Raw genomic sequence first — 24,731 nt, 5'->3', positions numbered from 1 at the left:
TGATTTGGGGGTAGGGGGAGAGGGGGAGGGGGAGGGACAACAGATACTGCAATGACATGATGTAATTAGGTCAATTGACCTTCAAACTGTTTAATAATGAAGCTGCGCTGAGCCTTCTCCTTCAATCCTACACATACATACATCATGTGAATTAGGAGCAGGAGGAGGCCATTTGGCCCCTTGATTCTGCTTTGCCATTAAGACCATGGCTGATCTCATTGTGGCCTCAACTCTGCTTTCCTGTCTACTATTTTGTGACTTCCACTGGGCAAAACTTTGGCAGATGGAGTATTAAGTGGGAAAGTGTGAACTTGTCCATATTGACAGGAAGAATAAGAGGTGACCTTATTGAAATATATAAGATCCTGAGTGGACTTGAACATGTGGATGCTGGAAGGATGTTTCCCTTTGTGGGGGAGACAAGATCTAGGTGACACACCCCTTAAAAGTAAGGAGTCTCCCAGTTAAGACAGAGAGGCATTCTTGGGGAAAAGTACCGAAGGAAAGTGGAGGATTTTCAAGGAATGTTTGTCTGGAGCTCTGCATGACAACGTTCCGATGAGACAGGGGGTTGTTGGTAGGGTACGGGAACCGTGGTGCACGAAGGTTGTGATGAACCTGGTGAATAAGAAAAGAGAGGCGTACAGAAGGTTCAGAGAGCTAGGAGGTGTTAAGGATTTAGAGGAGTATACGGGATGTAGGAAGGAGCTTAAGAAGGAAATTAGGAGAGCGAGAAGGGGTCATGAGAAGACCTTGGCGGGTAAGATTAAGGAGAATCCCAAGGCTTTCTACAAATATGTCAAGAGTAAAAGGATGAGATGTGAAGGCATAGGACCCTTAAAACGTGAAGGGGGAAAAGTTTGTGCGGAACCGTTAGAAATGGCGGAGGTGCTTAATGAATACTTTACCTCGGTATTCACGGTGGAAAGGGATCTGGGTGGTTGTACTGCTGGTTTGCGGTGGACAGAAAGGATCGAGCATGTGGACATAAAGAAAGAGGATGTGTTGGAACTATTGAATGGCATCAAGGTTGGTAAGTCGCCGGGACCGGATGGGATGTACCCCAGGTTACTGTGGGAGGCGAGGGAGGAGATTGCGGAGCCTTTGGCGATGATCTTTGCATCGTCGATGGAGACGGGAGAGGTTCCGGAGGATTGGAGGATTGCAGATGTGGTCCCTATATTCAAGAAAGGGAACAGGGACAGCCCGGGAAATTACCGACCGGTGAGTTTAACCTCAGTGGTTGGTAAGTTGATGGAGAGGATCCTGAGAGACAGGATTTATGATCATCTAGAGAAGTTCAGTATGATCAAAAGTAGTCAGCACGGCTTTGTCAAGGGCAGGTCGTGCCTTACGAGCCTGGTTGAGTTCTTTGAAAATGTGACCAAACACATTGACGAAGGAAGAGCGGTGGATGTGGTCTATATGGACTTCAGCAAGGCGTTCGATAAGGTCCCCCATGCAAGACTTCTTGAGAAAGTGAGAGGGCATGGGATCCAAGGGGCTGTTGCCTTGTGGATCCAGAACTGGCTTGCCTGCAGAAGGCAGAGAGTGGCTGTGGAGGGGTCTTTCTCTGCATGGAGGTCAGTGACCAGTGGAGTGCCCCAGGGATCTGTTCTGGCACCCTTGCTGTTTGTCATTTTCATAAATGACCTGGATGAGGAAGTGGAGGGATGGGTTGGTAAGTTTGCTGACGACACCAAGGTAGGTGGTGTTGTGGATAGTTTGGAGGGATGTCAGAAGTTGCAGCGAGACATAGATAGAATGCAAGACTGGGCGGAGAAGTGGCAGATGGACTTCAACCCGGATAAGTGTGTAGTGATCCATTTTGGCAGATCCAATGGGATGAAGCAGCAGTATAATATGAAGGGTACCATTCTTAGCAGTGTAGAGGATCAGAAGGACCTTGGGGTCCGGGTCCATAGGACTCTTAAATCGGCCTCGCAGGTGGAGGATGCGGTCAAGAAGGCGTACGGCGTACTAGCCTTCATTAATCGAGGGATTGAGTTTAGGAGTCGGGAGATAATGCTGCAGCTTTATAGGACCCTGGTTAGACCCCACTTGGAGTACTGCGCGCAGTTCTGGTCACCTCATTACAGGAAAGATGTTGAAGCCATTGAAAGGGTGCAGAGGAGATTTACAAGGATGTTGCCTGGATTGGGGGGCATGCCATATGAGGATAGGTTGAGGGAGCTTGGTCTCTTCTCCCTGGAGAGACGAAGGATGAGAGGTGACCTGATAGAGGTTTACAAGATGTTGAGAGGTCTGGATAGGGTAGACTCTCAGAGGCTATTTCCAAGAGCTGAAATGGTTGCTACGAGAGGACACAGGTTTAAGGTGCTGGGGGGTAGGTACAGAGGAGATGTCAGGGGTAAGTTTTTCACTCAGAGGGTGGTGGGTGAGTGGAATCGGCTGACGTCGGTGGTGGTGGAGGCAAACTCGTTGGGGTCTTTTAAGAGACTTCTGGATGAGTACATGGGATTTAATGGGATTGAGGGCTATAGATAGGCCTAGAGGTAGGGATATGATCAGCGCAACTTGTGGGCCGAAGGGCCTGTTTGTGCTGTGGCTTTCTATGTTCTATGTTCTAGATGAGGAGTTTTTTTTCTCTTGAGGGTCATTAGTCAGTGAATTCTCTTCCCCAGAGAGCAGTGGAGGCTGGGTCATTGAATATTCTTAAGACTGAGTTAAGATAGATTCTCTGTCGAAGGGTCATCCAGATTCGAAATGTTGGCTCTATTCTTTCTCCACAGATGCTGTCAGGTCTGCTGAGTTTGTCCAGCATTTTCTGTTTTTGTTTCAGAATACAGCATCCACAGTAATTTGCCTTTATCTTGGATAGATTCTTGATTGATGAGAGTCAAAGAGGATAGACAGGAAAATAGAGGCCGCAATCGGATCAGACATGATCTTATCAAATGGCAGCACAGGCTCGTGGGGTGGAATGGCCTATTCTTCCTAATTCATATGTAAAAGCAACAAGATTATTGGAAATCACCCCTATATTTCGCACTAAGTCACACCACATCCTTAATTGGACATATGTTTCCATTCATTCAATATCGCTGGGTCAATATCCTGGAATCACCCACTGTGGGCGAATCATCAACATGGGACTACAACGATTCGTTGGAGTTTAGAAGATTGAGAAGTGATCTTATTGAACTGAGGCAACTTGACAGGATGGATGCTGTGAGGATGTTTCCCTTTTATGGGGGAAAGTAGACCTAGGGGACATAGTTTAAAAAATCTCATTTAAGACTGAGATGAGGAGAATATTTTTCCCAATATTCTGTGGCATTCTCTTCCCTAGAGGGCATGGGAGGCAAGGTCATTAAATATTTTTAAGACTGAGTTGAATAGATTCTTGATTGACAGGAAGGTAGAGCTGAGGCCACAATCAGATTAGCCATGATCTTATCAAATAGCAGAACAGACTCAAGGTGCGAATGGCCTAATTCTGCTTCCAATTCATATGTATATATGATATATTTCTTACCCTATTACTATTCTTTACTGGTGGAGAGGCAGTGGCATTGTGGTATTGTCACTGGACTAATAATTTGGAGGTTAGGGATAATGCTCTGGGGACCGGGGTTCAAATCCCACCATGGCAGGAAATTTGAATCCAATAAAACCTGGAATTAAAAGTCCATTGACGACTATCGTTGATTGTTGTAAAAACCTATCTGGTTCACTAATGTCATTTAAGGAAGGAAATCTGTCATCCTTACCTGATCTGACCTACATGTGACTCTTAAATGCCCTCTGAAATGGCCTAGCATCTCTGTTCAAGGGCAATAAATGCTGGTCCCAGCCAGTGGACCCACATCCCATGAATGAATAAAAATACATTACATTTTAGTGCTCATTAACAGATCCATTATGTGGTCTTGAGTTTGTTTTAAGACCCACTTGCAAGGTTGACTAAACTGGCTTTCAGTTTGTGTTTTCACACGGCGGCACAGTGGTTAGCGCTACTGCCTCACAGCGCCAGGGACCTGGGTTCAATTCCCGGCTTGGGTCACTGACTGTGTGGAGTCTTCACATTCTCCCCCGTGTCTGTGTGGGTTTCCTCCGGGTGCTCCGGTTTCATCCCACAGTCCAAAAGACGTGCTGGTTAGGTGCATTGGCCATGCTAAATTCTCCCTCAGTGTACCCAGACAGGCGCTGGATTGTGGCGACTAGGGGATTTTCACAGTAACTCCATTACAGTGTTAATGTAAGCCTACTTGTGGCGCTAATAAATAAACTTTATTTTACATTTTTCAGTTATCAGGCCAATTCACTAGTGGTGTACAAATGTTGAGAGTCCATTCCTAGCACTAGCTTTGCTAGACTGAAGCACAGAATAAGATAATTGTATTCTGAGACCTCTGCTTCTCCTTAGGCACAACATTTGCTTCCTATTCAATTAGTCTTTGCAAAGTTTTCTATTACAGGTTTTGTTTTTTTCTGAACTAAAGAATGAAGTGAACTGATTAAATTTTAAAAATGTAAAATATTGATAAACATTGGATAAATGTTGTTCAAAATACGCTTCTGATCCATTGAATTATGCAGTTCCTACTTGACTTGAATAGAATAAATATTTTATTCTTCTGGCACCATGCAGTAAATGGGTGAGATCAAGCAACAGATGAGCTGAATACTTAGATTCACCGCATTTGTTGCTAAAGCTAACATTCTAATTCTCTAAGATGGAGAAATTTGTTTGCAGTGTCTCTACGCCATAATTTATATTTATTCCCCGGGTGTAGGCTATGTAACACAACTAACCAAGTTGCAAAGCTGCTCTGATCCACTGCCCACACAAATCTGTACTATGTTTTAATTTTCTAATACTTTAGTGTAAAATAAAGCATCCTTGAAGTATGAATAATATCCCCTAACATGATGGGGATCTGATAACTCTTGCATGTCAAACAGAAGCGCAACATTGTGGTTAGAACATAGAACATAGAACATTACAGCACAGAACAGGCCCTTCGGCCCACGATGTTGTGCCGACCTTCATCTGAAACCAAGATCAAGCTATCCCACTCCCTACCATCCTGGTGTGCTCCATGTGCCTATCCAATAACCGCTTAAATGTTCCTAAAGTGTCTGACTCCACTATCACTGCAGGCAGTCCATTCCACACCCCAACCACTCTCTGCGTGAAGAACCTACCTCTGATATCCTTCCTATATCTCCCACCATGAACCCTATAGTTATGCCCCCTTGTAATAGCTCCATCCACCCGAGGAAATAGTCTTTGAACGTTCACTCGATCTATCCCCTTCATCATTTTATAAACCTCTATTAAGTCTCCCCTCAATCTCCTCCGCTCCAGAGAGAACAGCCCCAGCTCCCTCAACCTTTCCTCATAAGACCGACACTCCAAACCAGGCAGCATCCTGGTAAATCTCCTCTGCACTCTTTCCAGCGCTTCCACATCCTTCTTATAGTGAGGTGACCAGAACTGCACGCAATATTCCAAATGCGGTCTCACCAAGGTCCTGTACAGTTGCAGCATAACCCCACGGCTCTTAAACTCCAACCCCCTGTTAATAAAAGCTAACACACTATATGCCTTCTTCACAGCTCTATCCACTTGAGTGGCAACCTTTAGAGATCTGTGGATATGGACCCCAAGATCTCTCTGTTCCTCCACAGTCTTCAGAACCCTACCTTTGACCCTGTAATCCACATTTAAATTAGTCCTACCAAAATGAATCACCTCACATTTATCAGGGTTAAACTCCATTTGCCATTTTTCAGCCCAGCTTTGCATCCTATCTATGTCTCTTTGCAGCCTACAACAGCCCTCCACCTCATCCACTACTCCACCAATCTTGGTGTCATCAGCAAATTTACTGATCCACCCTTCAGCCCCCTCCTCTAAGTCATTAATAAAAATCACAAAGAGCAGAGGACCAAGCACTGATCCCTGTGGCACTCCGCTAGCAACCTGCCTCCAGTCCAAAAATTTTCCATCTACCACCACCCTCTGTCTTCGATCAGATAGCCAGTTACCTATCCAATCGGCCAACTTTCCCTCTATCCCACACCTCCTTACTTTCATCATAAGCCGACCATGGGGGACCTTATCAAACGCCTTACTAAAATCCATGTATATGACATCAACCGCCCTACCTTCATCAACACACCTAGTTACCTCCTCAAAAAATTCTATCAAATTTGTGAGGCACGATTTGCCCTTCACAAATCCGTGCTGACTATCCCGGATTAATCCGCATCTTTCTAAATGGTCGTATATCCCATCCCTAAGGACCTTTTCCATCAATTTACCAACCACCGAAGTCAGACTAACCGGTCTATAATTACCAGGGTCATTTCTATTCCCTTTCTTAAACAGAGGAACAACATTTGCCACTCTCCAGTCCTCTGGCACCATCCCCGTGGACAGCGAGGACCCAAAGATCAAAGCCAAAGGCTCTGCAATCTCATCCCTCGCCTCCCAAAGGATCCTAGGATACATTTCATCAGGCCCAGGGGACATATCGACCTTCAGTTTATTCAAAACTGCCAATACATCCTCCCTCCGAACATCTATTTCCTCCAGCCTATTAGCCTGTAACACCTTCTCTTCCTCAAAAACATGGCCCCTCTCCTTGGTGAACACTGAAGAAAAGTATTCATTCATCACCTCGCCTATCTCTACTGATTCCATACACAAGTTCCCACCACTGTCCTTGACCGGCCCTAACCTCACCCTGGTCATTCTTTTATTCCTCACATAAGAGTAAAAAGCCTTGGGGTTTTCCTTGATCCGACCCGCCAAGGACTTCTCATGTCCCCTCCTAGCTCTCCTCAGCCCCTTTTTCAGCTCATTCCTTGCTAACTTGTAACCCTCAATCGAGCCATCTGAACCTTGTTTCCTCATCCCTACATAAGCTTCCCTCTTCCTTTTCACAAGACATTCCACCTCTTTTGTGAACCACGGTTCCCTCACTCGGCCATTTCCTCCCTGCCTGACAGGGACATACCTATCAAGGACACCCAGTATTTGTTCCTTGAAAAAGTTCCACTTTTCATCAGTGCCTTTCCCTGACAGTTTCTGTTCCCATCTTATGCCCCCTAATTCTTGCCTAATCGCATCATAATTACCTCTCCCCCAATTGTAAGCCTTGCCCTGCCGTCCGGCCCTATCCCTCTCCATTGCAATAACAAAAGACACCGAATTGTGGTCACTATCTCCAAAGTTCTCTCCCACAACCAAATCTAACACTTGGCCCGGTTCATTTCCCAGTACCAAATCCAATGTGGCCTCACCCCTTGTCGGCCTATCCACATATTGTGTCAGGAAACCCTCCTGCACACACTGCACAAAAAGTGCCCCATCCAAACTATTCGACCTACAAAGGTTCCAATCAATATTTGGAAAGTTAAAGTCCCCCATGACATCTACCCTGTGACCCCCACACGTATCCATAATCTGCTTAGCAATTTCTTCCTCCACATCTCTATTACTATTTGGGGGCCTATAGTAAACTCCTAGCAACGTGACCGCTCCTTTCCTGTTTCTAACTGCAGCCCATATTACCTCAGTGTGCATATCCCCCTCAAAGTGCTTTTCCGCAGCCGTTAAACTATCCTTGATTAACAATGCTACTCCTCCACCTCTTTTACCAGCTTCCCTACACTTACTGAAACATCTATACCCCGGAACGTCCAACAACCATTCCTGTCCTTGTTCTACCCACGTCTCCGTAATGGCCACAACATCGTAGTCCCAAGTAGCAATCCACGCCCCAAGTTCATCCACCTTGTTCCGGATGCTCCTTGCATTGAAGTAGACACACTTCAACCCATCTTCCTGTCTACCGGTACCCACCCTTGACCTTGATACCTTCCCCAATATCTCACCACCCTCAACACTGACTTCCGGACTACAACTCCTTGGTTAGCGCCACAATAAGTAAATTACCATAATTTGTATGACATTGTATTCATTCCTGGCAGTTTATAAAGTACTAGAACAATTACTTTGAATCTAAGGCACAGGAACAGGCCATTAGCCTGGCTGGAAAAAACTGGTGTCTATACTTCAGACAAGCTTCCTCCTAATCTTAATACCGCTTCCTACTCTGCTTCCCTATCTCTCTATTCCCACTGAAAACTGAGGCAAGGTTTCAGATTTTCAAGCCTCCGAGTGTGTCAGAATGGTGATGGGGGATTTTAAAAAGGAGCAAAGATGTGAGAGTCCATGGGGGCGGGGTGGCTGAGGGGCATGGCTAAGACCTTTTGAACTTGCCTGTCCAAAGGTTCCTGAATCCAACTCCTCTGAGGGACAGTGAACCACAAATCATGAAAAAGCTGACCGCAACGCCATGAAAATTGTGGGGGGGTTGGCTAGGAGATGCCAATTCCTCCACTGGAGCCAGCCAGGTCGGGAGTGCAGATTACAGGCCCCGCCACCCACAGCTTTATCCTCACCCGCAAAATTTGTCAGTGCTGGGAAAGGGGCAGAAATCCTTGAATTGGGTCCTGCTAGCTATTTCTAAATCCCTTCAGTCATAGAATCCCTGCGGTGCAGAAGGAGGCCATTCGGCCCATTGGGTCCGCACCAACCACAGTCCCACCCAGCCCCTATTCCCGTAATCCCACATATTTACCCTGCTAATCTCCCTGACACTGGAGTCAATTTAACATGGCCAATGCACCTATCCTGCACATCTTTGGACTGTGGGAGGAAATCAGAGCACCCGGAGGAAACCCACGCAGACACGGGGAGAACGTGCAGACTTCACACAGATGGTGACCCGAGGCTGGAATTGACCCCGGGTTCCTGGTGCTGTGAGGCAGCAGTGCCAATCAGTGTGCCACTATGCCACCTCTCTACTACCATGCTGCCCCGTGCCATTTTGTGTCATTCCAACTTCACGAAAATCCAGCTCTCAAACTTAGTCGAAGCAGATGGATTCTATGTTGTCTGTGGTTTTTGGCGGTTTTCTGCTTTTTACGCCATCTTCTACTAATATTGTTTGTATATATTGTTATCCTTTTTCAAGCAATCACAGGCAGACTTGCATTAAATCTGTTTCTAGATCAATCATGAACATCATTTTGTTTCTGCTTTTGTTTTGCCCTCAAGGGTTGCAAGATTTCATTATGCTTCTGAAAAACTTCAGAGGCTGAGACAGAGCAAGCCAAGCATACTGACAGTGGAGGAGCAGGCTCGAAGGACCAAATGGCCTCCTCCTGCTCCTATTTTCTCTGTTTCTATGACACTAGTCATGGGAAGCCGGTGTATTACAAGGGCTTAACTGGCCCAAGGAGTGCAGAGAGCTTTGCTGAACAAACCTAAGTGGTCTACAAAACAGCCATTAATATGCAACCTTTTTTTGGCACAGTGGTTAGCACTGCTGCCTCACAGCGCCAGGGACCCGGGTTCGATTCCTGGCTTGGGTCACTGTCTGTGTGGAGTTTGCACATTCTCCCCGTGTCTGCGTGGGTTTCCTCCGGGTGTTCCAGTTTCCTCCCACAGTCCGAAAGATGTGCTAGTTAGGTGCATTAGGCCATGATAAATTCTCCCTCCGTGTACCCGAACAGCCACTAGAGTATGGCGACGAGGGGATTCACAGTAACTTCATTGCAGTGTTAATGTAAGCCTATTTGTGACACTAATAAATAAACTTTATCTTTCACCGAACAATTATTAAACAGATATGCAAATATATACTTAATAATCACCACACTTGGCCCGTTTCCTTCACCTTTATACATAGATATCATATAATGAGTTAAAACTGTGAAATTAAATTTTAAGCAAGTCACATTTGTTCTCATAACATCTAATCTAATTTAACTGTCCTAGAGGAAATGTTAAAGATTTTACTTGGAACTTGATGTTTTATGGGAAGTGGTCTTTCCTTAAAGTTTACAGATCCAGGAAGGGACAGGCAGAAGCTGAAATATGGAAAGGCTGTGTGTTTTCGACAGTTTGAAACAGGTTTAAGTAATTATTTTACTTGGGACAACCATCGGAAGGCAAACCAATAGCTTTGGGCTATACTGAGTGAGGTAATTTTCTAATTGCAAGTTTTATTCACCAATGTTTTTTTTCCCTTGTTCAGTCCAGCACAAAAATTAAACCGGGCAGATTACTACCCATCGAACTTGAAGATGATAATGGCAACAAGAAGAAGGGAACATTTTTCTCCTGGTCACGAAGGAGTCTGGGAAGAGCTCAAAAGAGAAAAGAGAATGGAGATTCACAAGCGGGTAAATTCTCTATGCTTACATTTAAATGCTACTAAATACTTCATTTTTATTTTTCAAAGTAGCGGTAGATTCACCAGAATGATTCCAGGGATGAGGGATTATAGTTGGAAGGTTAGTTTGGAGAAGCTGGGGTTTTTCTCCTTGGAGCAAAGGGGATTGAGGGGAGATTTGATGGATGGGTACAGGATTCTGACAGGCTTAGGTGAAGTAGATAAGGCAAATCTTTTTCCATTAGCTGGTGGTAAATGGACTAGGGGACGCAGATATAAGATTTTGGGTAAGAGATGCAGGGAGAATCTGAAGAAGATAATTTTACATAGTGAGGAGCAATTAGTTGGAACTAGCTGCCCACAAGGGTTGTGGAAGCAGAACAAACAATGTTTTGGAAAGGAAATTGGATGGGCACTTAAAGGAACTAAACATGTAGGATGACAGAGATTAAGTGAAAGAGTAGGACTGAATGGATTATTCTGCAATGGGCTAAATGGCCCCCATCTGTGCCGTAAATGACTCTCTAATTTCATTTGTGTGGGATTCTGATGTACAATACAATTAAAAGTGAGATTGGAAGTGGTTCAGTACATAGGCATATTGGACTAAAGGTCCTCCTCGTGTGCCATATCATTCTAAAATTATCTGTGGGCCAGTGTAAAGTGCTCCACATTAGAAGAAGAAATGAGAAACACATGTCTTCCATGAATGGATCAAAGCAAATTACTTTGGATGCTGGAATCTGAAACCAAAAGAGAAAACGCTGGAAAATCTCAGCAGGTCTGGCAGCATTTGTAAGGAGAAAAAAGAACTAACGTTTCGAGTCCAGATGACTCTTTGTCAAAGGGTCCATAAATGATGTTGAAGTAGCTCAGGATGATGTTGAAAGAGATCTTGAAATTTCAAATTGACTTGATGATGAACATATCCGTCTGATGCAGAGCAGCAATGTTCAATTACAGAGCCAGAAGAGCAGAGTACAGATGAGAAGAAGTCTTGATTAAACTGGTTATGGCCAGACTGCCCCTTGAGTATTGTGGTCCACTTAAACAAGAGAGATGTTCAAATGTTAGGGATCATGGTCTGAATTATATGGGAGATCCTTCCAGCAGGAGGGGCAGGAAGATTCGCCCCATGTATTTTGTAACCACATTAAACATACCCGCTACCTTTTCAACAAATGAAGGTGCCATAATTTTATGCAGGAGTAGCAGCAGCACTGGGTAGCTTTACAAGGTAATGCGTTGCATTAATGAGGGCGGCACGGTGACACAGTGGTTAGCACTGCTGCTTCACAGTGTCAGGGACCCGGGTTTGATTCCTGGCTTGGGTCACTGTCAGTGTGGAGTTTGCGCATTCTCCCCGTGTCAGCGTGAGTTTCCTCCGGGTGCTCCGGTTTTCTCCCACATTCTGAAAGACGTGTTGGTTAAGTACATTGAACTGAACAGGCACCAGAGTGTGGCGACTAGGGGAATTTCACAGTAACTTCATTGCAGTGTTAATGTAAGCCTTACTTGTGACTAATAAATAAACTTTATTCTTTAACTTTGCAGGAAAGATTGTTATGTTGAACCAATAATCATTCTTTTTATCACTCGCTAGACTTATCTGAAAGTAATGGACTGTCTCAGTGGCATCGGGAATCATTTGGTTCCATGTCATCTTCCACTCGCACTGAAGGGATGGCTTCCAGCTGTCCAAGAATCAACAAACAAGAGGTTAGTGCAAACTATGCAGAAATATGGGTGTAATCCCAGAGCGCTCAAGTGGTGGTACTGGAGGAACTGAACCTTGACTACTGTTTGAAAACATTTTAGTTTAATAGAGGTTCACTAAGTCCAGGTCATTTACAGGAGGAAAGCCGTTTATATTAATTTCAAAATTACTTTGTAAAAAGGACTTGGGCTGAGGTGTGCTGGTTTAAGTCAGTGTGCCACACAGTGACTTCTGGTCTCTGCTGATGCTAGCTGAGAGGAAATATAACTGAAATTGTCCTCAGCCACATTACCTCAGAGAGAGCACAATCATTCAAAGTTGATTTGATATTTGATTTATTATTGCCACATGTATTAGTACACAGTAAGGAGTCTAACAACACCAAGTTAAAGTCCAACAGGTTTATTTGGTAGCAAACGCCACTGGCTTTCGGAGCGCTGCTCCTTCGTCAGATGAGTGGGAGATCTCCCTTTGAGAGACGATGGGGGGGGGGGGGGGGGTGGCAGGGGTGGAAAACCACTGCAAAAGGAACAGCATAAAATAGCTGAGGCAATAAGTTTTTCTTTATTTTATAACCAAGCTTCCATTTCTTCAGGGATCACCTAAATCTTGAATGTCCTGGACATACATAAAGCTTTCAGGCAGATCATGTTTAACTAATGTAATTGAATTTTTTGATGAAGTAGCAGAGAAAGTCGATGAATTGAAGGCTGTGGATTATGTTTATGTGGACTTTTTAAGCAAGCATTTGACGAAGTACTGCATAAAATTCTGCCTCAATTGAACTTGCCTCCACCGTACTTCCAGGCAGCGCATTCCAGACCCCAACGACTTGGGTGAAAAAGTTTTTTCTCACGTCACATTTGCTTCTTTTGTAAATCACTTTAAATCTATGCCTCCTCCTCGTCAATCCTTTTATGAGTGGGAGCAGTTCCCCCCCTCTCTACTCTGTCCAGCCCCCTCATGATTTTGAACATTCCTATCAAATCTCCTCTTAGCCTTCTTCTCTCCAAGGAGAACAGTCTCAACCTCTCCAATCTATCCTCATAACTGAAGCTTCTCATCCCCAGAACCATTCTTGTAAACCTCTTCTGCACTCTCTCCAATGCGTTCACATCCTTCCTGTAGTATGGCATCCAGAACTGTACGCAGTACTCCAGCTGAGGTCTAACTAGTATCTTGTATAAGTTCTTGTATTGCCTTCTTGTTCTTGTACTCTATGTCCCTTTTTTTCAGATTGGAAGATGATAGACAATGGTATTCCCCAAGGGTTAGTGCAAGGACAATGCTTTTGGATGTGACCCAGATATTGGAATTTAATAATTTGCCAATGATACGAAATTTGCAAATGTGGCAAACAGTGATGGTACCAGTCAACTGCAACAGGACACAGATAGCTAGCAGAATGGGCAAGCAAATGACAGATGGAATTTAACTTGGAATGTGATGCGTTTTGACGGGATAGGAAGAGAGGCAATATGTACCTGATAGCAGTTCTAAAGCAGGAACAGAGGGACCTCAGGGTTCTTGTACATAGATCTCAGAAGGTGGCCATCCATAATAAAAGAGTAGTTAGCAAAGCATATAAAAAGAGGTACTGATGAATGCTGAACATTTATGAGGCTGTAGTCAGGCTACAACAAGAGTACTGCATCCAGCTCTGGTCACCACACTTCAGTAAGGATGTGAGGGTGCAGAGAAGAATCTGCTCCTAATCATTGTTTGCTTGTGTTTTAATTTTACCCTTTATTTTAATAGCTGAAAAAAATATTTTAAATATGTTTTGATCTATGAGGGATTGATATTGACTTCCACTGGTGTCAATTGTGTCCCAGTTTGTTGTTCTTTTAGTATTCTAGCCTGATCGAAGATCTTCTTTTTCCAAAAGTATATTTCCACGAAAGTGCCAGTGGCAGAGAGAGAAAAGCCTTCAAAATACTGCACTGTGAGTCTGCCAGATGGTTCCTTTCACAAAGTTTCAATCCAAACCGGCGTTTCAATAAGAGAACTGTTGACGGAGCTCTGTGAAAAGATGCAAATTCAGTTGGCAGCCGTGGATCTCTTTCTGGTTGGAGGTGACAAGGTATGTCAAACTGCACTGTGCAACCTCTGATGATGGTGTGAAGGAAGGTGTGGATAGGGGTTCCACTGATGGTGGGGTTGTGTTAAAAGTCATGAGCTCCTTGGGTGAATGGCGGTAAAGAATGGAAAATAGATGACAATGAAAATGGATGTTGAAGTGGCAGGAAAATAACAGTGAAGAAAGAAGTAACTGAATCTCAGAATTGGGATGGAGCAGAAGGAGGCCACTTGGCCCATCGTACCTGCGCCAGCTCTGCGAATGAGCAACTCACTGAGTTCCATTCTCAGGCCATCTACCTGTAACTCTGCACAATCTTTTCAGACAACAACCTAATCCCCTTTTAAAAGCTTCGATTGAATCTGTCTCCACCATGCTCTCAGGCAGAGAATTTCAGACCCTAACTACTTGCTGCATGAAAATTGTGTTTCCTCACAGCGTAGGAACATAGGAATTAGGAGCAGAAGTCGGCAAATTCAGCCCTTTGAGCCTGCTCCGCCATTCAATCAGATCGTGGCTGATCTCTCCTGCTCTCAAATTCACCTCCCCACCTGTTCCCCATGTCCCTTTATCCCTTTTTCTTTATTAAAAATATAACTATCCCCTTCTTGAAATCATTCGATGATTCAGACTCCACCGCGCTATGGGGCAGCGAGTTCCACAAATTCACCACCCTCTGTGAGAAGTAGTTCCTCCTCATCTCAGTTTTAAATCTACCGCCTCTCAACATTGTGGTTCCTATTTTCAAGAAGGGGAATAGGGATAGCCCAGGTAATTACCGACTGGTGAGTCTAACCTCAGTGGTTGGTAAACTGATGGAGAAGATCCTGAGGGACAGGATATATGAGCATTTAGAGAGGTTTAGTATGCTCAAGAATACTCAGCATGGCTTTGTCAAGGGCAGATCGTGCCTTACGAGCCTGGTGGAGTTCCTCGAAAATGTGACTAAAGACATTGACGAAGGGAAGGCGGTAGATGTGGTTTATATGGATTTTAGCAAGGCGTTCGATAAGGTCACCCATGCAAGGCTTCTAGAAAAAGTGAGAGGGCATGGGATCCAAGGGGCTGCTGCCCGGTGGATCCAAAACTGGCTTGCCCAAAGGAGGCAGAGAGTGGGTATAGATGGGTCTTTTTCTAAATGGAGGTCGGTCACCAGTGGTGTGCCCCAGGGATCTGTTCTGGGACCCTTGCTGTTTGTTATTTTCATAAATGACCTGGATGAGGAAGCGGAGGGATGGGTTGGTAAGTTTGCCGACAACACGAAGGTTGGTGGGGTTGTGGATAGTCTGGAGGGATGTCAGAAGTTACAGAGGGACATAGATAGGATGCAAGACTGGGCGGAGAAGTGGCAGATGGACTTCAACCCAGATAAATGCGTCATGGTCCATTTTGGTAGGACAAATGGGATGAAGGAGTACAATATAAAGGGAAAGCCTCTTAGTACCGTGGAGGATCAGAAGGACCTTGGGGTCCGGGTCCATAGGACTCTGAAATCGGCCCCGCAGGTGGAGGAGGTGGTTAAGAAGGCGTATGGTGTGCTGGCCTTTATCAATCGAGGGATTGAGTTTAGGAGTCCGGGGATAATGATGCAGCTATATAAGACCCTCGGAGTACTGTGCTCAGTTCTGGTCGCCTCACTATAGGAAGGATGTGGAAAAGATTGAAAGGGTGCAGAGGAGACTTACAAGGATATTGCCTGGATTGAGTGGCATGCCTTATGAGGATAGGCTGAGGGTGCTCGGTCTTTCCTCCTTGGAGAGACGAAGGATGAGAGGAGACCTAATAGAGGTGTATAAGATGTTGAGAGGCATAGATCGGGTGGACTCTCAGAGACTTTTTCCCAGGGTGGAAATGTCTGCTACAAGAGGACACAGGTTTAAGGTGCTGGGGGGTAGGTACAGGGGAGATGTTAGGGGTAAGTTTTTCACACAGAGGGTGGTGGGCGAGTGGAATCGGCTGCCGTCAGGGGTGGTGGAGGCAAACTCAATAGGGTCTTTTAAGAGACTCCTGGATGAGTACATGGAGCTTAATAGGATGGAGGGTTATAGGTAGGTCTAGAAGGTAGGGATGTGTTCGGCACAACTTGTGGGCCGAAGGGCCTGTTTGTGCTGTAGTTTTTCTATGTTTCTATATACCTGTGACCTCTTGTTCGAGATTGCCCCATAAGAGCAAACGTTTGGTCTACATTTACTTTATCAATCCCTTTTAAAATTTTATATACCTCGAACAGATCCCTCTCATCCTTCTAGACTCCAACGAGTCCAAACCAAAATTTTTCCTCATATGTCAACCCCTTCATCCCCAGATTCAATCTGGTGAACCTCCTCTGAACTGCCTCCAATGCCACCTCAAATAAGGAGACTAAAAATTGACATAATACTGCAGATGTGGTCTCACCAACACCCTATACAATTGCAACAATACGTCTTTTTGCAATAAATGCCAACATCCCATTTGCCTTTTTTATCATATGCTGCATCTGCATACTGATTTTCTGCGATAACACTATTGTTTCTTTTGATAATTACTTCAAACCTTTGCCCTCTCAATCTTTCCCTTTCACGACTAGGAACAGTTTCTCTCTACCTACTCTGTCTAGACCCTCGATGATTTTGAATACCTTCATCAAATCTCCTCTTGGCCATCTTTTCTGAAGGGTCAAATCTGAACCAATCGCTGTGTGAAAAAGCTGTTTCTCATACAGTATCGGCGTGGAGGGACAAGGACAGGTCGTTGGTGATCTGGATACCTAGAAACTTGAAGCTCTTGACCATTTCCACTTCGTCCCCGTTGATGTAGACAGAGGCATGTCCTCCATTGCGCTTCCTGAAGTCGATGACTATCTCATCTGACCTAATACGGCTTGGTGTCATACTTTGTTTTATAATGCTCCTGTGAAGTGCCTAGGGATGTTTGATTACATTAAAGGTGCCATATAAATGTGAGTTGTTGTTGAGAAGGCATATTGCTAAAATGAGTTTGAGATTTTTGCACACCATTACAACAAGTATTTTAGCAATATTTCCTTGTACTAACTCTGAATTATTTTTAAGCCTCTTGTACTTGATCAAGACTGCAACACATTGAGCTCACGGGAGATTCGATTGGAGAAACGTACACTATTTCGGTAAGTTAACAAATTGTCATGATTGGGACATTGGCAAAGGGGGTGGGATGGTGGCACAGAGGTTAGCACTGCTGCCTCACAGCGCCAGGGACCCGGGTTCGATTCCCGGCTTGGGTCGCTGTCTGTCTGTGTGGAGTTTGCACGTTTGCCCCGTGTCTGCATGGGTTTACTTCAGGTGCTCTGGTCCAAAGATGTGTGGGTTAGGTGGTTTGGCCATGCTAAGTTGCTTCTTGGTGTCAGGTGGACTAGCTAGGGTAAATGTATGGGGATAGGGCCTGGGTCGGATTGTGGTCAGTGCAGACTCAACGGGCCGAATGGCCCCCTTCTACACTCTAGGATTTCGTGATTCTATGAGTAGGCTTTTCAGCCCCTCAAGCCTGTTCGCCAATTCAGTTAGACCATGGCCGATTTGCCCCTTAACTCCATCTATCCACCTTAGCTCCCTAACAATTCGATTTTTGTTTGGGCGGCGGCAGGGTGGGGGGTGGTCGGGGGGGAGGTGTGGTTGGCAGTGTGGTGTTATAGGTTTCTAGTACGATTTGTGTGACATTAGTGATCTACAAAATGCAATATGAATGAACTGCGAACTGTTAATTTTAATAACCAATAAGCCCTGAGCTTTAAAATTTTGATTTGAAACATATCCTGTCGTTTGGATATACCCATGGCATCTGCCTTCTCCTGATGCACTGTAGCCACTATATTAGAAATCAACCACAGGTCTGACAGCATCTGTGGAGAGATGACGCTTCGAGGGGTCACCCAGACTCGAAACGTTGGCTCTATTCATAGAAATCATAGAAACCCTACAGTACAGAAAGAGGCCATTCGGCCCATCGAGTCTGCACCGACCATAATCCCACCCAGGCCCCACTCCCACATCCCCACATATTTACCGACCAATCCCTCTAACCTATGCATCTCAGGACACTAAGGGCAATTTTTAGCATGGCCAATCAACCTAACCTGCACATCTTTGGACTGTGGGAGGAAACCGGAGCACCCGGAGGAAACCCACGCAGACACGAGGAGAATGTGCAAACTCCACACAGACAGTGACCCAAGCTGGGAATCGAACCCAGTCCCTGGAGCTGTGAAGCAGCAGTGCTAACCACTGTGCTACTGTGCCGTATTCTCTCTCCACAGCTGCTGAGATTTTCCAGCATTTTCTGTTTTTGTTTCAGATTCCAGCATCCGCAGTATTTTACTTTTATATTAGAAATCAATTTAGTCGGGATGGCAAATAACAGTTATAGGACTAACTAAAAACAGGATTCTTTTTGACAGCTTGTCTTAATGAATGAATCCACGCCATTACCTTTTATTTCTAAATCTGTTGCAACCCTGTCAAAAGGCTGTTGGTATTTGCAACAACAGGGTTGTCAGATCAATTGTTATTGTTAATTTTAAAACTGAAATTGACTTTTGTTAACCCACGGTATTAAAAGTTATGGAACAAAGGTTGCATATCAGCCATGATCACATTGAATGGCAGAACAGGGACTAAATGATCAATTGCCGTTTCTGTGTTCCGTCGAGCCTTTCAAAGAGATCATGGCTGTAAAGAAAATTTAAACTGTAAAAAATAGGTAAATTAATTAAATTAACTAATGGGTGGCACGGTGGCACAATGGTTAGCACTGCTGCCTCACAGCGTCAAGGACCCAGGTTCAATTCTGGTCTCGGGTCACTGTCTGTGTGGAGTTTGCACATTCTCCCCATGTCTGTGTGGGTTTCCTCTGGGTGCTCCAGTTTCCTCCCACTGTCCAAAGATATGTAGGTTAGGTTGATTGGCCATGCTAAATTGACCCTAGTGTCAGGGGATTAATAGGGTAAATATGTGGGGTTATGGGAATAGGGCCTGGGTGGGATTGTGATTGGTGCAGACTCAATGGGCCGAATGGCCTCCTGCCCTGTAGGGATTCTGTGATTCTAATTTTCATATATTAGGAAGATGACGAAACAATTTTATCGCAGAGATAAGTTTTAAGCTTTGGACTCATCTGAAAAGGAAGAATGAGCATGGCCACAGGGAGAAAGCAGGGTAATGGCACCAGGTGAATTGCTCATTTGGAGAGCTGATGCAGACATGGTGGGCTGAATGGCCTCCTACACAGTAACAATTTTGTGAATCTGTGATTTCCAGAAATTGCAATATTTTGCTTTTGTAAGGAAGACAAAATTCAGCAGAGTAAAACTGTTCTGGTTGAACAAGACAAACCAGCCTTAAGCTCAGTAGTGATTTTTCTTTCTACTTCTCATTTTACAATTCCCATTTTCTGCTTTCCACACCAACTGTCCTGTGGTCCCTCAGGAAATAATTCTGTCAGATACACCACTGCCCAGTTTAAAAAATAGCCTGTGACTGAACACATTTATTTCACATTTGAACGTTATAGCTGACATTTCATCCCATAAGTGTGGACTTAATTTGAGCCCAGGTTCCCAACCAAACATTTATTTTTATCCAATCACCTGTGATAACTCGGCAGACTGGGTGAAAAATTCCAGCAGATGAAATGTCCAACATGTTGTCCCACAGACTTGTGGGATGATCGTTCTTGGTCACAAATTGACTTGCAATTTGTACCTTTGTGATAATGAATTAGTGAAGAGGCAGCAGGACAAAAATTCTTCTTTGGTTGCACAAAATCCTTACAGAGATGGCCTAATGGTATTATCGCTGGTCTATTAATCCAGAAACTCTGCTAATGTTCCGGGGACCCGGGTTCGAATCCTTCCATGGCAGACGGTGGAATTTGAATTCAACAATAAAAAATATCTGGAATTAAGAATCTAATGGTGACCATGAAACCATTGCCGACTGTCGGAAAAACCCATCTGGTTCACTAATGTCCTTTAGGGAAGGAAATCTGCCGTCCTTACCCGGTCTGGCCCACATGTGACTCCAGAGCCACAGCCATGTGGTTGACTCTCAACTGTCCAGCGGCACGGTAGCACAGTGGTTAGCACTGCTGCTTCACAGCTCCAGGGTCCCGGGTTCGATTCCCGGCTCGGATCACTATCTGTGTGGAGTTTGCACATTCTCCTCGTGTCTGCGTGGGTTTCCTCCGGGTGCTCCGGTTTCCTCCCACAGTCCAAAGATGTGCGGGTTAGATTGATTGGCCAGGTTAAAAAATTGCCCCTTAGAGTTCTGGGATGTGTAGGTTAGAGGGATTAGCGGGTAAAATATGTGGGGGTAGGGCCTGGGTGGGATTATGGTCGGTGCAGACTCGATGGGCCGAATGGTCTCCTTCTGCACTGTAGGGTTAAAATAAAAAAAAAACACGCTGACATCGTTTAAGACTTACCTGGATAGTCACATGAGCAGCCTGGAAATGGAGGGATACAAACGATTTGTCTAGTTGGACCAAGGAGCGGCACAGGCTTGGAGGGTCGAAGGGCCTGTTTCCTGTGCTGTACTGTTCTTTGTTCTTTGTTCTTTGTCCCTCCTAGGGCAACTAGGGATGAGCAATAAATGCTGGTCAGCCAGCGACACCCATGTCCCATAAATGAATAAAAAGAAATGAGAACTACTGAAACACAAATGAATGGGGCCATGCAGCCAATAATGTAAAGAAAAACTGAAGTTATAAATCAAAAACAGAAAATACTGGAAAATCTCAGCTGGCCCGACAGCATCTGTGACAAGGGGTCATCCAGATTCGAAACGTTGGCTCTATTCTCTCTCCACAAATGCTGTCAAACCTGCTGATATTTTCCAGCATTTTCTGTTTTTGTTTCAGATTCCAGCAATCACAGTAATTCGCTTTGATATGAAGTTATAAATGTTGTGTTAAAATGTTTGACTTTTGAGAATGTTCCATTTTTAATATGAAACTAATCGATTGAAATCTGACGGTGTACACTTCCTTCTGCTTTCAGGCTGGACCTTGTTCCTATAAATAGATCAGTTGGTTTAAAGGCGAAACCCACCAAACCTGTGACAGAAGTGCTGAGGCCAGTGGTGGCAAAATATGGCTTAAATCTCAGTGACTTGGTGGCTAGAATTGTGAGTATATGGAAATAAGAAAGGAAGAAAGGACTTGAATTTATAATTGCACCTTATCTGATCTCTCAGGAATGGGTCAAAGTGCTTTGTGTGTGATAGGATTCTTTAAAGTGTCCTCAATGTTATCTTGCTGGTCCGCTATTCATGATTGTGCATTCATCAGTGAGTTGTGGAGGAATATTAATCAGAGTATTTGAGAGAGCTCTTTATTAAATATTGTCATGGCATCTTCAATGTCAACCGATTGACTGGAGCTGAAAATATGTCCTTACTTTACTGTCTAATTGGAAGGACAGCACTTCCAATTCTCTCAATAGTATACCAGAATCACAAACTGGATTACGAATAGGACTCTGACCCACTACTTTCTGATCAAAAGTGAAGAGTGGTATAAACGGAAGCAAACTGACTTTTGCTTTTTTGGAGAATTTTGGAGGGGTAGCATGGTGGCACAGTGGTTAGCACTGCTACCTCACAGTGCCAGGGACCCCGTCTTGGGTCACTGTCCGTGCAGAGTTTTCATGTTCTCCCCTTGTCTGTGTGTGTTTCCTCCGGGTGCTCCGGTTTTCTCCCATAGTCCGAAAGACATGCAGGTTAGGTGCATTGGCCATGCTAAATTCTCCCTCGGTGTACCTGAACAGGCACTGGAATGTGGCAACTAGGGGATTTTTACAGTAACTTCACTGCAGTGTTAATGTAAGCCTACTTGTGAAACTAATAAATAAAAAACTTTTTCTTTTGTAGGTTAAAAGTACCAAATGGCAACCTTCTAAAAAATGTATTTATCAATAGAGAAGTCATGCTTGATGAATCTATTGGAATTGTTTGAGGATGTAACTAGTAGAGTTGACCAAGTAGAACCGGTGGATGTGGTTTATTTAGACTTACAGAAGGCTTTCGACAAGGTCTCACATAGCAGCCTACTATGTAAAGTTAAAGTGCATGGGATTGCGGATAGTGTCTTAAAAAGGATCAAAAGCTGGTTAGCAGATAGGAAGCAAAGAGTTGGCCGACACTGCAATGACGTTACTGTGAAAATCCCCTAGTCGCCACACTCTGGCACCTGTTCGGGTACACCAAGGGAGAATTTAGCATGGCCAATGCACTTAACCAGCACATCTTTTGGACTATGGGAAGAAGCCGGAGCACCTGGAGGAAACCCACGCAGACACGGGGAGAAGGTGCAAATTCCACATAGACAGTGACCCAAGCTGGGAACCAAACCTGGGTCCCTGGCGCTGTGAGGCAGTACAGTGAGACTGTGCCTCGTTGCCATTACAGCACAGAAGGAGGCCATTCAGCCCATTGATGCTCTCTGTAGAGCAATCTTGTTAGTTACATTTCAGGAGAAAAAAAGACAAGACAAGAGTAGGGCCATTCGGTCAATCGATCCTGCTCCGCCATTCAGTAAGGAACACAAAAACTGACTGTACAAGTTTTTACAGGTACATAAAGGGAAAAAGATTGGCAAACACTAATGCAGGCCCTTGCAGTCAGAAACATGAGAATTCGTAACAGAGGATGAAGAAATAGCTGAAGAACTAAATTTGTACTTTGCTTCTGTCTTCACAAATTAAGACATGAGTAATGTACCAGACGTTCTGAGAGAAACATGTTTTAGTGAGGAGCTGAAGGAAATCAGGATTAGTTAAGAAATAGTTTTGGGGAAATTGATGGGATTGTAGGTGGATAAATCTTTATGGCCTGGTAATCTTTATCCCAGAGTATTTAAGGAAGTGGCCCTGGAAATAGTAGATCCATTGCTGGTTATTTTCCAAAATTCTTTGGACTCTGGACTGGTTTCTACAGATTGGAGGGTAGCTAATGTAAGCCCGCTATTCAAAAAGGGAGGTAGAGAGAAAACAGGGAACTATAGACCAGTGAGCCTAACGTCGGTACTGGGGAAGTTGCTATTATTAAGGATTTCATTACTCAGCATTTGGAAAGCAGTGGTATCATCAGACAAAGGCAGCATGGATTTACAATAGGGAAGTGCTTGATGAATCTATTGGAATTCTTTGAGGATGTAACTAGTAGAGTTGACCAAGTAGAACCGGTGGATGTTTAGACTTACAGAAGGCTTTCAACGAGGTCTCACATAGCAGACTACTATATAAAGTGAAAGTGCATGGGATTGTGGGTAGTGTCTTGAAAAGGATCAAAAGCTGGTTAGCAGATAGGAAGAGGGAACTAAATGTATTATCTCCAAATTTGCAGATGTTGCAAAGTTGAGTGAGGAGGATACAGAGATGCTTCAGTGTGATTTGGACAAACTGCAAGAGTGGACATATGCATGGTAGATGCAGAATGATGTGGATAAATGTGAGTTTATCCACTTTGGTAGCAAAAATAGGGAGGCAGATTATTATTTGAATGGATGTAAATTGAGAGAGGTGGATACTCAGCGAGATCTTGGTGTCCTCACGCAGGAGTCGCTAAACGGTCAGCACGGTGGCACAGTGGTTAGCACTGCTGTCTCACAGCGCCAGGGACCCGGATTCGATTCCCGGCTTGGGTCACTGTCTGTGTGGAGTTTGCATAATTTCCCCATGTCTGCGTGAGTTTCGTCCGGGTGCTCCGGTTTCCTCCCACAGTTCAAAGATGTGTGGGTTAGGTGGATTGGCCATGCTAAATTGTCCCTTAGTGTCAGGGGGACTAGCTAAGGTAAATGTATGGGGATAGGGTGGGATTTTGGTCGGTGCAGACTCGATGGGCCGAATGGCCGCCTCCTGCACTGTAGGATTCTATGATTCTATGTAAGTAAGCACACAGTACAGCAAGCAGTAAAGAAGGCAAATGGCATGTTGGCCTTCATAACGAGAGGATTTGAGTATAGAGATAGGGATGTTTAACTGCAATTGTACAGGGCGTTAGTGAGGCCACACTTGGAATATTGTGTGCAGTTTTGGTGTCCTTATCCTGGTTATAGAGGGAGTATAGCGAAGGTTTACCAGATTGATTCCTGGGATGGCAGATCTATCATATGAAGAGAAACTAAGTCGGTTAGGATTGTATTCACTGGAGTTTAGAAGAGTGAGAAGGGATCTCATTCTAACAGGACTAGACAGGGTAGATTCAGAAAGAATGTTCCCAATGGTGGGGAGTCCAGAACTAGGGCTCATAGTTTGAGGATAAGGGGTAAACCTTTTAGAACTGAGGTGAGGAGAAATTTCTTCACCCAGAGGGTGATGAATGTATGGAATTCACTACCACAGAATGTAGTTGAGGCCAAAACGTTGTCTGATGTCAAAAAGAAATTAGATATAACTCTTGGGGCTAAAGGGATCAAGGGATATGGGTGGAAGGGAAGATCAGAATATTGATTTCGATGATCAGCCATGAACCAAATGAATGGCGAAGCAGTCTCGAACAGCCTATTTCTATTTTCAATGTTTCTATGTAACTGATCAGATTGTGGTCTCAACTCCACTTACCTGCTTGCTATAACCTGTGATATATGTGTATATATTGTATGTTGGGGTTTGGGCTGCAGACTGCCCCTTTAAGAGTGTGGGACCCTGTTGGGCAGTCTTAGACCTGACTGTGAATGAGTGCACACCTTCAATAAACAGCTC

General features: G+C 44.5%; 1 protein-coding gene across 1 annotated transcript in view; it reads left to right on the top strand.

Annotated features, from left to right (window-relative positions):
- Positions 1-24,731, top strand: part of LOC144495163 (regulator of G-protein signaling 12-like) — a 136,801-nt gene that overhangs the window by 67,707 nt on the left and 44,363 nt on the right. The window contains exons 7-11 of the mRNA XM_078215155.1: positions 10,083-10,230; positions 11,824-11,939; positions 13,826-14,020; positions 17,071-17,144; positions 21,030-21,156. Of these exons, the coding sequence (XP_078071281.1) occupies positions 10,083-10,230; positions 11,824-11,939; positions 13,826-14,020; positions 17,071-17,144; positions 21,030-21,156 (660 nt within the window). The remainder of the gene's footprint in view (positions 1-10,082; positions 10,231-11,823; positions 11,940-13,825; positions 14,021-17,070; positions 17,145-21,029; positions 21,157-24,731) is intronic.

Source organism: Mustelus asterias, chromosome 6 (genome assembly GCF_964213995.1).
Source record: "Mustelus asterias chromosome 6, sMusAst1.hap1.1, whole genome shotgun sequence".
NCBI lineage: Eukaryota > Metazoa > Chordata > Chondrichthyes > Carcharhiniformes > Triakidae > Mustelus > Mustelus asterias.
The sequence above is the reverse complement of the archived record's forward strand: the minus strand, read 5'-3'. Positions and strand labels throughout refer to the sequence as shown.